Source organism: Leptonotus elevatus, chromosome 7, assembly GCF_054856555.1.
Source record: "Leptonotus elevatus isolate MCC_2025b chromosome 7, RoL_Lele_1.0, whole genome shotgun sequence".
Classification (NCBI taxonomy): domain Eukaryota; kingdom Metazoa; phylum Chordata; class Actinopteri; order Syngnathiformes; family Syngnathidae; genus Leptonotus; species Leptonotus elevatus.
Window position 1 is genome coordinate 12,197,391 of NC_141245.1, and position 15,954 is coordinate 12,213,344.

Below are 15,954 nucleotides of genomic sequence, written 5' to 3' on the forward strand. Positions count from 1 at the left end.
AAACGGGTGTGAGTTTTATGCTAAGCATGTCGTTATCTTGTCAATGTAACTATTAAAGTAACTTGTAATTTAACTAAGTTTTCAAATCAAGTAATTAATTAAGTAATTAATCAATAAAGTAACTATACTGTACATTCCTTTTTTTAAGTATCTGTGGCAACACTGACCGAGAGTATACATTGTGTACAATGAAACCTCTATTATTTCTGTTACTAATCATGACATTTTGGGATAACTCGAAAATTGAAAGTGGATGGATGGATGGCACAGAACAGATTGTGTTTGACTTTTGAGGTTTCACTGTAATTGGGCTGATGTTAAAAATATGACAGTTCACCATCTACAAAATAGCTTCAGCTGTGCAGAAAAATTAAATATTAAGCACACAAAATGTATCACCTTCAACGTTTTCATTTGTGTTTTCACATTTTCCACTGCCTTGCATTCTTTAAGTACAGGGCAGACCATTATTTTCCTTGTAATTCAGGCTAGAATTCCGAGGCCATGCCGTACAAAGGAGGTTTAGAAAGCTCACGCAGCAACAAATACAGTTCTTTCTTCCAATGCTCCAGAAAGCCTTGCTTACAATTTCTTGTGGCTGTCAGTCACACAGTCATAGACATTCTTCCCTTTGAACAATGGACTGAATAGATAGTAAAAAAGCGAATGCTTCCATTGCGGCGTTGGAGGTAAATTAATTATGTTTTGCATTATGAACTAATGCTTTTGGCGCCCCCTTTTGCTGCCAGTTCCTGCAAATGTTTAAATATTTAAAAAATAAATTAATTGGTCCTCTGATCTAACCTTGCCTGCAAGCTGAATTCTTGAGGTATTTTCGGGTTCACAAACCCCCAAGAATCCATCTTGTACTGAGCCTGCTGCTTTCCACTGATCCACCAATCACAAAAGAACATTGCGTTTGGTGGCGGTATATGTGGACTGTGGAAACAAGTTTTGAGGCCGTGGGAAACAAACAAACTATGGACATACCGGTGAACGAATGGTTGGATGCTGCAATTAATTTTGTTCTCACAGAATTACCCACAGTTTTTGAAAGAGGCGATTCTTGCATTTTTAGCTGGTAAAAAGGTTTGTGCTTTTTTTGTACCTACGGCGACAAAATACGACTTTTTCATACGTTGTCGTGACTGGTCAAAATAAAAGTTTGGCAGGTGTGCAGGTGTGTAGGTGTGACTGCCTGGTCTTTCCCGAGCAGATCACATTGGAGCCGTCCCAGATTAATTGTGTGGACAACTCCTTTGAGTGAGTCACATTATTAATCTGGCTCTTGCCAGGTTACTTCTGCTCTTTTGCTTACAAATGTATGCTTATTACTTTTGTTAGCATAGGCTACGATACTCTACTTTCTTGGACAAATTGAGAAGTGAGACTGAGCACACGAGCAGGTAGTAAAGATCATCAGGTAGAGAGACGGGCTGGCCGGTCGTGCTGTGTTGTGGCAGCCAGACCAGGAAGTAAGCAAGATATTGAGAGCGGTATTCAGACATTGTGACTCCTACGTCGGCTTGATAACGAGAAGCGGAAAAACTTGTAATGGAGACCATTAGGAGTTTCAATGGAAGTGGTAGTCTTTAGTCCATCTTCTCTATTAATACTCCACGACTATGGAAGAATGCAGCTACCAGTAATTTTGTACATCTATTGTAAGATGATCCCAATTTTTGTGCATACAACAGAAGAAGATGATATTGTATTATTTTGTTGAGGACATTTTTAATTGACTACATATTACAGATTATGTACAGTATGTATCTATGGATTGTTGTTTAGGTATTTTTTTCATACTGGAGAATTGAAATACATATCTTTAGTTGGTTATTTGCATTAGACTTGACCCACTGTTTAAGGTTAGACCTATCAATATTGGAAATAGATGGATTTAATTTTTTTTAATTCACTCGATTATGACACCAAAGCTCAACGCTGAGGCCTGGAGCAGGTAGGACTTGTACTGGTTGTGCAACCTCCTCCTTTGCACAATATATTCTTTTAAGTGTGACCTTTCAATCGTTTTAACCAAGTTAAGTCACACTTTCGATGGTCGACGTGTGTATGTGCCCATGTGAGTGTGCGCACTTTTATATTTGATTAAGCTGATACTCCTTCGGGTTAGTCATTTTAAATGTATTGTGGTTGCCATGGTAACAGATGTGCCTTCACATTGCTGTACCTGGGATGCCCTGAAAATAAAGTTCAATTAACACCTGTTCTGTTCAAGTGGGCACTTAGTATTTCCCACATACGCACATCCAATTGGGAGCTCGGGTGGCTATGCCTACTGGAAGAAAAAAAAAAAAAGGATAAACCCCTCAAAGAACCAGTCGATTTACATTCCAATGCTTACATGAGGTCAAATGTTTGCTGGAGTGAGTGAAAGAATGAGATCAGTGTTTTGAATAGTTGTACTCTGTGGGATACGTGTTTCAGGCTGCAGAGTTGAATGCAGTGAAATGGTAATAGTGTTCCAGCCAATATTTCTTCAGTCTGTTAAGGATCAAAGTGAAATCAAAAGACAAGACGACATAAAGGATCATCCAGCAAGGTTTCTTGTCAGAACAAATTCAGGTTATTAATTTTCTTTCCAATGTCATCACAAAATGGCTGTGAATGTCCACATGCTTAATTTTCCCTCCTTGCCCACTCATTGGGCACATGTCTACAAGTGGACAAGGGAGTGGGCACAAGTCTAGCAAAAAGTACACATGTCTAACTGTGCACATGAGATGTAATTTCCTTTTTTTTTGTATTTACATAGACTTTGCACAGATTGTGCCGTTTTGCGTCTTTTGTGTAATGGAACAATGTGTTTTCCCGACCAATCGTAGCGGCTTCCTTTATTTGCATTAAAATCAGGGTGGCCGAAGCGCACGACATGGCTGACATTGCAGAAACAGAAAATAGCACCCGCCAAATTGTTTAGAAATAGTTAATAAAAAAAAAAAAAACGATAATAGTTATTACCAGATGCGTATTTAGCCCATTTTGGGAGTGCTTCAGCACCCCCAAAGTGAACAATAGCACCCCCACAATTTTAGAGTATATATATATATATAGATAGAGAGAGAGAGAGAGAGAGATTTTGTGTGTTCTTTTTTACAAGATAGATACTTATAGCTATAATATATATAAACCATGGGGTTTAAAAGTAATATTTAAACAACAAAAATACAGTACACCCCCCATTTGATTGATAATGTTTTGAGCCACCCGATTAGCGATTAACCGTACCAGTACAGTGATGTTAGTTAGCTGTCGCTGCTAATAGCAATGTGAGTTGAGAGACAATTTCCTGCTAGTTCTACACGAAATAGTATATGGATTTGTAGCTCAGTACTGTCCTGTTAATTCAGGAGCAGTCGTGGTCAGTCTCTTAGTCGTGATTTTCGCTGTTCAGTTTCCTTTTCTATTTATTGTGTACAGGTCAGTAACTGACATTTACCTTATTGCCGCCAAGTGGCATAAAGCTCTATTGTAACTGAGCAACTCTTTGACAATTGTAACAGCTCCAATGCATTGAATTCATAACATACGCTCTGGAATTATTTTATGCATTCCCACTAGTCGGTGCTCGCAGCCCAAGGCTGTTGCTGCATATTTTGACATTTCAGGTATGAACTAATGGCCACCCCCGTATGAGTCATAGTTTCATCCAGGCCAACCCAATGAAAATGTTTTAGCTACACCCCGGTCTGTAAACACAAGGTCGCACGCATTCTGATGTTACAAATATGCAACCTTAAAGGAGAGGGGAGGGGTTGAGGAGTTGGGCACAACTTTAGCCACAACCACATCAGATGGGCCAACGCGGCAGGTCTATTATTATCGGTGGATTTCTTTATTATCTTGTTTATTTGTATGACGTGAAATTGGTCGATAATTGCTAATAATTATCGGCCGCCGATATTATCGTGCATCCCTAATTCAAACGCTACAAAACGTTGATCATATGGCACACATGCTAAACAAATGAACCACTGTTCTCTCCAGTTGCAATTTTACATTTAATAAGCTGACCATAAAAGTTATTATTTTCTCTTTTGATTTCTTTAACTACTTAAGATTAAGTTTAGCCTTTTACAATGATACTTGCATGTCCCAAATTGACCATTGTCCATTTTCCACAACCATGCTCAAACATAAAATCCCACAGTCCTTATTATTAGCTGTAATGTTTAGCTCACAAGTTCTTCATTGTGACAAAAATGCCAAGCTACAATACGTACAGCATGTCCTCTGTGTTGAATGAATGTGTTTGAGTGACCCTATGTCGTTCTGTGTGACATAAGCTGTCAGGCTGAAGGATTGAACGATGGCTTTTCATGAAGAAGAATGTCAGTTTTTGTCGACCAGCAGCTGCTCGCAAACGCCTCTCTCAAGTATGACGTCTCCTGCCAGGGAAGCTTCAAATATATGCATGGGGTGTTGCCCCCAAAAAATTGTGGCTGTTTGACCTCAATGCTCATAAAAAAAAGATGCTCATTTCTATTTAAGGACTTGAGAGATTCTCCCACCTCTTAGCCAAAAACGAGCCTTGTTACTTTTTTTTGCAGCTCCGCAAATGATGCCACAATGTAACAGAGACATATAGCATAAGTTAACCGCAGTAATGAGTGATTGAGATCATAATTTTTACTTTTTACTTTTATAGTTTAATAGATTGGAGTCTGTTCTTTTTCTTTTTTTCTTTTTTTTTTTACTTTTACTGGTAGTAAATGAATATTTCTACTATGGTCTTTTTTTCTTTTCTTTTTTTAAAGAAAGTACATGTACTTCTATTTGCACAAATGTGAGTACTTAAGCCACCTCTGCGTGTCGAGGGATACCCGAAACCACGTTTGTCTTTTGCAGAGTAAATGTGACGTTCAGTCTGTGCTTTGGCTCGCGTTGCTGCTGCTGCCAAAGAGTGGACGTGTGTTGCCCGCTGCAGGCGAGACGCGGGAAGGCAAGCAGATCGAAGGAGGAGAATAAAAGCACCAACTGGGATCACGCCTCTCCCTTCTTGCTTGAAATAGTCGTGGCCACCCGCTGTCGTCACCACAGAGGAGAAGGGCGATTTTAGATGGAGTGCCAACTCCTGAATAAGTACTCTCATATATAGAACAACTTTGAGTGACATCCACAGGTCTGCCTTGTCTCACTCACACCCTTTCTTTCTTTCTTTCTTTCTTTCTTTCTTTCTTTCTTTCTTTCTTTCTTTCTTTCTTTCTTTCGCGTGGTGCACGGAAATATCCCCTTCTCACCCAAGAATCCAAACGGTCTCCATCATTTCCCCCCCTCCTTCTCCTCCTCCTCCTCCTCTCTTTCTCTCTCTATCTCTCTTCTCTGCGTCTCTCAACCTTTCCCTCCCTCCACCTCCACCTCCCCGGCTTGCTCAGTCCCTCCTCATCACTCCTGTGACGCACGACAGCAGGCATTTTTTGGACGCGTGGAAAAGAAAGCGAGCTGCAGCATGCGGGGGGCAAATGAAACTAAATAAAAGCAGCCGAGCAGTTCCGTCTACATTCCTGCTGCTTATTGCGCCGACCGTAACGCGGACGCGGTCCTGAGGAGAGTATATTGTCACCCGGCTGCGCAGCCGTCGAGCGCGCTCACCCGGGAGGCGGCGGAGGAGGAGGGAAGAGGAAGAAGCAGGACGGGCTGGAGTCGAGGACTTGCATTTTAAGCACACACAGGAGAGTGAGAAGAAGAAGGGGAGAGTGTCAGAGTCATCGGAGAGCGAGGGAGAGATTTCACATTCCTCTCACGTCTTCATCTCTCCTCTTCCTCCTCTCCTTTCGCTTCAGCCACGCGGAGAGGGTGAGGAGATAGAACGCGGGAGATGGAGAAGGAAGGGAGAGGAAACTAACAGCATTCAAAGTATTGCTCTCCTGTTTTTTTTTTATTTGTTTGTTTTATTATCACTATTATTTCTCCCAATGCTTCCCAGCTGCAGCACAAACCTAAGGTGAGTTGCCAGATTCTTGTACAGTGTGTGCGCATTTGTGTGTCTTGCATGCATCAACGTCAACTTTAACCACTAACATGATCGTGGAATAGTCGTGATCTTTTCAGCACATCGGCCACGGCCAAATGTTGCTGCATTATGCTTGGCATCTCTTTCCACGAGCGCGGTGCTCTCTGCTAGATTGAACTCAGTGCTTTCAGTGAAAGAGAGGGTTTTGGCAAGACTAATTCAAACACCTTTTGTTGCATTCCAATATAAAGTATTCAGCATTTTCGACTGAAGAGCAGCTGCTTGACTTTGAATCGGTGCCACATTCACATCTAAGACCCCACTCTGCTTCCATATCTTCTCCGTTTATATGCTCTCAAACGTTTTTTCTCACCTGCTCTTCTGGTTCCGTTTCTCCCCGCAGCCCGGCATCGGACAGTGAGCAGGACGCTGCGGGCCACAACAGAACACGCAGCAGGAGGATGAAGAAGTGGGAATCCCTCTAAACTAAGTACGTAACATCCTGTTTGATACAATGCATAACTTAATATAAATACATATATGCCCCCCCCCCTACCCCCCGCCTCCCACCCCTTGTAAAAAAATAATAATATAAAAATCGAGGAATCCTGAGATTAAGCACAATGAAGCGAGGAAGGCAATTTGCAGCAACGTCACTGATTTTATTATTACAATTATTTTTTTTAAGTATTTTCTGGGGGAATACGTGTCTTTTACGTACGTTATTTTTCTCTTTTATCTTCTTCCCTTCACTGGATTTCTTTTTTCTTTTCTTTCTTTAAAAAAAAAAAATCAGAACCACGGACAGCGAATTCGTTCCTACAAAGTCCTCTCTGGATTTTTCAGCACCCACAGTCGGGCGGACAGTGCCCAGCCTCTGTTTGGTGTGTGCGTGTGCAGTGAATAGAACATGTTGAAGTTTCTTTCTTTTTCTTTTTTTCTTTTTTTTAAACCATGCACGAAGGACTAATCAAAAAAATAGATCTGCCAGTAAATAATAATTACTTCGACAAAAAAAAACGTATTTGTATCTTGACTTTATGTTTACTAAAACAGCTAAAGCCCTTCTCAGACTTGGCACTTCTTGAGCCTATAACACGTAAATACTCTGAGGACAGAGGGAAAAAATGCGCTCGGGTGTGCGCGTGTACGTGTGCTCGGGTGTGTGTTTGTGCCCTAGCGTGTTTTTTTTTTTACAAAAAAAAAAGACTATCACATGTATTTTTGCCTCAAAAATTATTTTTGTCAGTTTTACTTTAATATTTGAGTGACATCCACAACACACTTGATTTTTTTCTTCGTTTTCCCCTCTCCCATTTGTAAAATAGCGTGCACTTAATGTGCCTCTTATAAGCATGTCTCCTATACCAATTATATATAAGGTTTTTGTTACAAAAATGTTGAAAATTCAAATTCAGTGCTTTCCCCCCCCATTGCTCTCATTACTCAAGAAGAAGGTGACTGAGTCTCCTGTTATGTAATAAATACACCAGGGGGACGGTGTCTCCTCTCACCGCTAACCTCACCCACCTGCTGTTGCCATTGTTTATTCATAGCGATAAGCATCTCTGAGGTGATTTATTGCGACCTTAGCAGCATATCTGCTGTATTATAAATGGACTTAGGTCTGCTCAGTGATGCTAGCTCTACGAGAGATTTGTTCCTCTTGCATGGATATCGCATCACCGATCCAAGAGTACTCGACCCGTTGTGTTTGAAATAACCAGCAACATCTCAAGTAGTCTCTTGGGTTGCGTTATTTTGTGGTGTTTATTTCCTTGCGCTTTTCAATTCCACCAAAACTAATGCACACCACGTCTCTCACCTTGAACTTTGCTTTACTAGATCTGCGTGTGTGTGTGTGTCACTCTCTCCCACCATTTCATTCCCAGTCTTTCTCTTGCAGTGCTGTGAAGTGGCTCTCTTCCTGGAGCCCAGACTTCACCCACCTGGTGTCAGCGAGGATGCTGTGGGTTACCTTGCTGAGCACCATAGCCTTAGGATGGACCACCCCAATCCCATTACTGGAGGACTCGGAAGAGATCGATGAGCCGTGCTTCGAGCCCTGCTACTGCGAGGTCAAAGAGGGCATCTTCCACGTGCACTGTGACAGCAAAGGATTTACAAATGTGAGCCAGATTGCTCAGATATGGAGCCGGCCATTCAAACTCAACCTGCAGAGAAACTCCATGAGGAAGCTCTACTTTAACAGCTTTCTTCATCTCAACAATGCCATATCTATCAATCTAGGTAATAACGCCTTGCAAGATATCCACGCTGGAGCATTCAACGGCTTGGGAATACTCAAACGGCTTTTCCTACATGAGAACAAACTCGAGATTTTCCGGAATGACACATTCCTCGGACTGGAGAGTTTAGAGTATCTCCAAGCAGACTACAATGTTATCAAAAGGATTGAAAGTGGTGCATTCAGGCACCTTCACAAATTGAGAGTACTTATACTAAATGACAATCTGATTCCCGTGCTCCCCAATTATCTGTTCCGCTCTGTTTCACTCACACATTTGGACCTTAGGGGGAACAGACTAAAGACGTTGCCCTATAAGGGGACGTTGGAGTACGTTGGCCGGAGTTTGATGGAAATTCAGCTGGAAGAGAACCCTTGGAACTGCGTGTGTGAGATTGTCCAACTAAAGACTTGGCTGGAGAGGATTCCTTACACCGCGCTGGTTGGTGAAATAACATGTGAGTACCCGTTCCATTTACATGGGAAAGACCTGCGGGAGATCAAGCGCAGTGAGCTTTGTCCTTCGCTCTCCGATTCTGAGATCGAGGCTAAACTGGGAATTCCACGCATCCCATTCAACAATGACAACACGTGGCCTACCAAACCTTCCTCCATGCTCTCGTCCTTTCACAACACAGCTTCTTCTGCAATAAAGCCCACCAAACGACCTCGGCCCACAAAGAACCCCCCGACACCTCGTAGCAATTACCCAGGAGTCAACCAGCCCCCAATCGCCGGCTATCAGACAAGACCTCCAATTCCGATAATCTGCCCTGCGGGATGTATTTGCAACCTTCACATCAATGACTTGGGCCTAACAGTGAACTGTAAGGAGAAAGGCTTTCACAACATCTCTGACCTTCTGCCAAGGCCTCTCAATGCCAAGAAATTATATCTCAGTGGGAACCTAATACAGAAAATCTACCGTTCTGATTTCTGGAACTTCTCAAGTTTGGATTTACTGCATTTAGGTAACAACCGGATATCTTATGTGCAGGAGGGGGCTTTCATCAACCTGCCAAATTTAAAGAGTTTATATCTGAATGGTAATGACATTGAAAGGCTCACCCCTGGGATGTTTCGAGGGCTTCAGATGTTGAGCCTACTCTACTTTGAGTATAATGTCATACGTGAGATACAGCCCAACTCCTTCTCCCTAATGCCCAATTTGCAGCTGGTTTTCCTCAATGACAATTTGCTGCGCTCGCTCCCTGACGACGTCTTTGCTGGCACAAACCTCGCTCGCCTCAACCTCCGCAACAATTACTTCCTCACCCTGCCCCTGCGTGGAGTCCTGGAGCACCTGACCGCTATTGTCCAGATTGATCTTCATCAGAACCCCTGGGAGTGCTCCTGCGATATCATCCCCCTCAAACACTGGCTGGAAAAGCTCTCCTCCGTCATTGTGGTTGGCGATGTCATCTGCAAGACGCCAGAATTTGCCTTTGGGAAGGATTTGCGTTCACTAGAGGTGGAAGTCCTTTGTCCCGAACTTAAGTATTCCTCAGGCCCCTTGCCGGCTCAGCCCGGTGGGGATGACCTCACCACCGGGAGTAGTGGAATGGGGGAGGCAGGTGAAAGGGACGCAGTGCCGCTCTCCGTCCTCATCCTCAGCCTCCTCATCCTCTTCATCTCTGCTGTGTTTGTAGCAGCCGGGCTGTTCGCCTTCGTTCTTCGTCGGAGGAAGAAACTGCCCTTCAGGAAGCGGTCGGAGGTGGATCTGACAGGAATCCAGATGCAGTGCAGGATTTTCGAGGACGCACCGAGGCAGAGTAGCGACGGCAATACAAGCACAGAGAGGCCGACCCCCAGCTTGCACACGCACACTCATCCCAGTCACACACATTCCCATGGCCATGTTTATGATTATATCCCCCACCCTGTGACTCAGATGTGTAACAACCCCATCTATAAGCCCCGGGAAGGGGAGATAGCAGCAACAGCAGATGAAGACAGAGGGCAGTTTTCAGCCAAGAAAGACAATGGCAGCAGCAGTAGCAGCAGCAGCAACTATAGAACATTGTTAGAGAAAGAAAGAGAGTGGAGCCTGGCCGTCTCCAACTCTCAACTCAATACCATCGTCGCTGTCAACCACACCACAGCCGACTTTGCAGGGCTTCACGCGAACGGCGGGCTCTGCCCTACAGTCATTGACAGTCAAAGACCCACGCCTACCGTGGGTTTTGTGGACTGCCTTTATGGGACCGCCCCCAAACTAAAGGACATGCACGTGGCACATGCACACCCACCTGGCATGCAGTACCCAGATTTGCAACAGGATGCTCGGCTGAAGGAGACTTTGCTTTTCACGGCGGGCAAAGGCTGCTACCCCGAACCGTCCCAAAGCGATTACCTGGAGTTAAGGGCCAAACTTCAAACCAAGCCAGATTACCTCGAAGTGTTGGAAAAATCGTATCGGTTTTAACATTTGTAGCCCAGAGGAGAAAGGCGTGACATGATCACTTTGTTATCCTTAAACCACAACCACCCAAAACCAATATTAGACGCAAGTCAATCTGGACAAGGCAGCATGATATGAAATAAAATATATTACAGTGCCGCCCAAGTCATTACAGAGGCTGTTCTCAGATATTTCAATCAAGTGCCTTTTTTTCAGAGTAGCCAGCAATGTCAGCATCTGTTATTTTTATAATATAAATATCTCTACTTGCTGAGACGAGTGCATTAGAGGCGTAAGAGAGGCACTGGGGAATAAAAAATACACCACAATCCTGAAATACAACGAAATCCTTTGTTTATGGAAATCCCATGACGCACGGGAGCAGGACGTCTCCCTGAATTGGAGGGGTATTCTCCGCCTCTTCTACCCCTCACTAGGATATACAAAGACCCGCAGGCCGTGCACATTAAGGCTATGGGAAATCGTTGAAAGAAGGATAAAACAAATATGAACTGCAGTTTGCTGCAGTGCAGAAAGATGAGGGGTGGGGGTGGTGCTTCGGGTTGCAATTCATCACATCGTGAACAGAGATACTGCAACACATTTACGGTTCAGTGTTCTATTTAATTTTTTATATCTTATGACTATGGTTGTTACTATTAATTAGGATTTCTGTCTATATCAGGGTGCTTCTCATAAAGGATGCGCCAACGACGCACGGATGGTAAAACATTTGTGAATATTATTATCAGACGACGCTCAAGGTTTTCTGGATATTTCCATGCACTTTGTTAACCCCCCCCCCCCCCCCCCCCCGCCTCTCCACGCAATTGCCTCTGGATCCTGCCCCCGCCCTCGCCCCGTCATCACCCACTAACAGCTTTGTAGGAGGCACTTTTAATGTTTTTTCTCTCACACAAAGATTTGAAGAAAAATGTGCATATATTTATTCTGTAATTTCAGTGAAGACTTTAATTGTAAAGGTAATGTTAAATCAATGTATAGTGATTATGCGTCTGGTATAGCCTTCTTAATAAAAAGAAACTCTTCAAACAGCTGTCAGGAGGCTTGATGTCACATAAAGGGTGTGTTGGGCGAAAACAAATACTGTGTGATTGTTCAAGAGCCATGTTGAAGCTGTGACATCATCGCTGGTGACGGTAGAATCCTTAAACTCAATTTGGGTTCAGGAGAATTTAGTAGACAATTGTACAAAAAAGTAAGCATCAGTTTATATTTGAAGTGGACTCATTTTGAGCAACAGGCTTGTCAATCAGGGCTTTACAAAATTCAGAATTGAACTGAGAATGACCCCTAAATTTAGTGATTAATCATTTGTTTTATTTTTCTAGATGCTGCTCTTGGTTTAAAAATTAAGTGTAGTGCAATTCAATGGATTAAATTTCCACTGCATCTTGAAAACCAAGAGCACCTTCTAGTACTTTTGATACGTAACCTGCAACAACAAAAAAGAAAGATAATTTTAAAGAAAGATTTAAATATTCCAATGTAGAATTTCCCTTAAAATTGCATAAAACTAAAGTTGATTTTCTATTCTTCCAATTTCTAGCTCCTGATCATAAAATGGCCACAAGAGTGCAGCTTATACTGGTAATGATAGTGGTCGTCACGAGTACCGACACCTGGCTTGAAAAAAGGCCGAGTATCGGTACTTGCCCATGCCTAGTCTATTCAATATGTTCCTGCAAGGTTAAAAATGTCAAAATAAACCAGCTGGAGATACCTGCATCAAAATGTGAGGGGACTGAGGGGGTTGCTTTGTACATTATGTGTCAGATTGCAATGCAAATCGAACCACACTTGCTGTTGACAGGAATTATTTCAGTGTGTGCTCTAAAATTTGGGAAAGATTTTGACTAAGATTTTGATCTTCCATAACAGAAATGTGTTGGTAATGGGAAATAAAAATGCATTTTTCTTGCACATAAATAAACTAATCGCTCCTAACTGAAATAATGCTGTTTTGCAAATTCAGTGTTACATAAAATAGAACATCAGGGACGGGCATTAGCTGGTCTATATAAAGCTTGTATAATACAGTTCAAACATTACAATTTTAACAGTAAAGCAACTGTTTTATATATTTTCCAGGGACGCACCCAAACTCATGCAGCCTTTCTTTCCCGTGAATATCAGTCAGCAATTTCCCTCTGCACTCACTTTGATTAAAACCATCATGCATCAGTTAACCCCAACCTTCACCGTTAGCCTCCCATGAATAAATAAATAAATAAATAAATAAATATGATTTGGGGTTCACTGAGGGTGATGAAGTTGCTGGGTTCTATACATTCTGGCAACCTTCCATCCATCCTCCACCACATGACCCCAACACACCCCTCACTATTATGTTTCACTCTCTGCTGTTTTGGCTCACTGCGCCATACTGAGTGGTTTTATCCTAATAAATCCTCTTGTTATCCTGCACTAATATCTCCATGGGATTTCATACTTTGCTGCAATATTAGATAATGGCAACCAGCGGGATTCATTTAAGACTGCCTGATAGTTTCTCCTGTGTGAAACGTAAAAATACATACAGTACATTTGACTTGTTTCAATTGTTTCCTGTGCTGTCAGAGAGGTTTGAATTTTGCAGGGAAGTTAACCTTGCCTTTGGATGTGTCTCGTGGGGCTTGTGTGTCGACATGACTTCAGAATGTTAAATGGAGAAAGTGTATGTGCATGTGTCAGCGTGAGATACTTGCTACACATCTATTGATCTGAGTGCTGGTTTCTATCAACCGAGTTAACCTTAGGGTTCCCTGCATGCAGGGAGGTATAAGAATAAAAATATATTACTGTTATCACCTTAATACAGTGGTGGGTTTGATCAAACCCAAGGGTTTCGGTGAGTCAGTCTCAAGGGTTCAAATGATTTGTGATGTTATGCCCCACTTGGTCATCATTGGCTGCAGGTGATCACGCTACATTGCTTGGCCTGTCTGTGCTGCAGGAAATGTAATGTTCTCGGTAGTCAACTTCTAGCTGTTGTGATGGTACGTTGCGGGATATTCTAATTAGTAATCCCTTAATACTATATCGAGCAAAAAAAGAAAGTGGTCGGATGAATATGTGCAATAATAATACACATGTATAACGGAATATATGGTGCTCCACAGGGTTCTATTCTGGGGCCTCTGCTGTTTACATTGTATCTGCTTGTTTTAGAGCGCGAGTTGAGTGATGGGATTCAACGACCTAATGGCAAGATTTGCAATGCCAAGTCAAACATAACTAGCTATCCAGCAAAACTAAAGGAATACTTCCTTAAGTTGCATGGAGATGGGGAATACAAGAACAAAACACTTTCTGAATTTAAGGTGAAGAGCGCCAGATTGAATGAAATTCTACTCTCCGTCCTCATTTTGGTTACCAGTTAACCCTATGCCTTGAATTAAAAATAAATGAATCATATTTTATTTTTCAATAAAGAAGGTTTTGGTGAATGCCCATAGGAAACTGATGGCGCTCAGTACCTCCAACAAAGTTAGGAACCATAGGATCACCGATTCACCACTGTTGTTAAATTATAGAAATGCTTGAAAAAGTACCCTTGGGATTTGTTTTATAGTTTAGTTTTTGCATTTCTTTGTCATCCTCATATCTGTGTTAAAGTGATATTTTGTTTGATGCCGCTGTCAGTAATTTTAAGTTGTTAATTACATTCAAGTTCATGTTTAGAATAAATAGTGTACATTTAGAGGCTATGGGTGACTTGACTTGACTTATTTATTGATATATTACACTCGTGTGTGTGTGTGTGTGTGTGTGTGTGTGCGCTTGTGCACGTGTGTGTGACTGTTGCTCCCGGTGTCTGCTTTGTTCTTGCTATCCACAATAATGTGGTGTTTGTAATGTGATCTTTTGTGTTCTTCTCCTGTGGTAATGGACTTTGCTTTTGATCCTTGTATAGACACCTTGTTTGAGGTTGATGTTGTACATCCAGATTTGACGCATTTGATTCACTTTGAACTAAATACAGACACTAAAATATCACTCCTGCATTCAAAATTGTTTTGAAAATAATTCAATTTTGTGTCATCTTGAGTTGTAGGCTTGATATGGGCTACTTTGTGGTTATTTTGACAACTCATCTCTTTTTTACATATTAGAATATACTTGACTTTATTGCAGCAAAGCATGCGAAGAACATACATTACCATTAATAAAAAAGTTGCAGCAGTGTTTCATGTTAGCATATTAAATGAGAGACTGTTATTAAGGCTTTTGCATTCATGGGTCTCATCCAGTATATGAAATTATGTTTTTCATGTTGAGTTGATTCTGGGATGAGGCCGTACATTATTCTCTCGTTGACGTTTTAGTTTTTTACGCTAAAGGAGTTTTGAAGTAACCTATGCAGCGGTCAAAGGCTTCTGTGTATGCTTGTATGTATGTATGTGGATGCTGAGTAGGAAAGATGTGTTTCTCCTTTGTCAGCATTGTCTAATGGATTTTTGTTGGTGATGATTTTAATCTAAGCAGAGGAAAACCAGGGATTCTATAGATCCATGGTCTTGTTTGTCTATCCATTGTAGATATTTTTGCAGGTCATAATTTTACTTGAATCTGTTTTTTTAATCGTTTAGATGTTGTGTGTTAACAATTTAGTGCAGTTCTTCACTTTGCAAACTAGAACCACACCAACTTTATTGACAAATCAATACTCTTTGACATTGTCAATCAAAATACATGGATACATATTGTAGGCATACACATTTTTATACAGATGATTCATTGTGTGTGTGGCTATAAAACTGTGACTAGTTAGTGTTTGTAAGAAAAAAGCAAAACAAAGTTCAATGTAGTAGCCTACATACATCGAAAATTAAGGATTGGCAAGTACCGATACCAGGTATCGTATTGTCCGATACTTGGCCTTATTTCAAGGGATTGGTTACTAGCGATGGTCTCCCTCTTGTGGCCGTTTAATGATCAGAAACATAAGGCACTCATGTCAGATGCCTATCAAGATGTACAACCACATATTTGTATAAGATATTTTTATTAATTTGTTTAAATAAATTATACAAAATAATGTATTTTATGACCAAAATCGAGAAAATATAATAGAAAATTGCTATTAATTTCATGCATTTTACAGGAAAAATGCTGTATTGGGATACATAGGTCTTTCTTTAAAATTCTGTCAGTTTTTTTTATTTTTTCCCCTTTTTTAGCTTTATGTATCAAAAGTACTAGTTGTATCTGTACTTGTGATCGGTATTGGTGAGTACTCAAGAATTGAGTACTTGTCCTGGTATTGATCTAAAAAAAAGTGGTATAGATATAACGTCCCTATTGAAA

At 41.5% G+C, this 15,954-nt stretch overlaps 1 protein-coding gene across 3 annotated transcripts; it reads left to right on the forward strand.

The window, feature by feature from the left end:
- The first annotated feature begins 5,272 nt into the window (after positions 1 to 5,272).
- slitrk3a (SLIT and NTRK-like family, member 3a) lies at positions 5,273 to 10,843 on the forward strand. 3 transcript variants are annotated; one of them, XM_086081150.1, is made up of 4 exons: positions 5,274 to 5,817; positions 5,948 to 5,965; positions 6,378 to 6,464; positions 7,881 to 10,843. In XM_086081150.1, the coding sequence occupies exon 4, from the start codon at positions 7,939 to 7,941 to the stop codon at positions 10,645 to 10,647; it is 2,709 nt and encodes a 902-aa protein (XP_085937276.1). In that variant the 5' UTR covers positions 5,274 to 5,817; positions 5,948 to 5,965; positions 6,378 to 6,464; positions 7,881 to 7,938; the 3' UTR covers positions 10,648 to 10,843. The 3 variants fall into 3 exon arrangements, with proteins under 3 accessions (XP_085937275.1, XP_085937276.1, XP_085937274.1); XM_086081149.1 differs by having other exon boundaries at positions 5,273 to 5,965; positions 7,867 to 10,843; XM_086081148.1 differs by having other exon boundaries at positions 5,275 to 5,965.
- The last annotated feature ends 5,111 nt before the right edge of the window (positions 10,844 to 15,954 follow it).

Excerpts from the sequence above, each read along its gene's own strand:
- slitrk3a (XM_086081149.1), top strand. The coding sequence starts at position 7,939 with ATGCTGTGGGTTACCTTGCTGAGCACCATAGCCTTAGGATGGACCACC.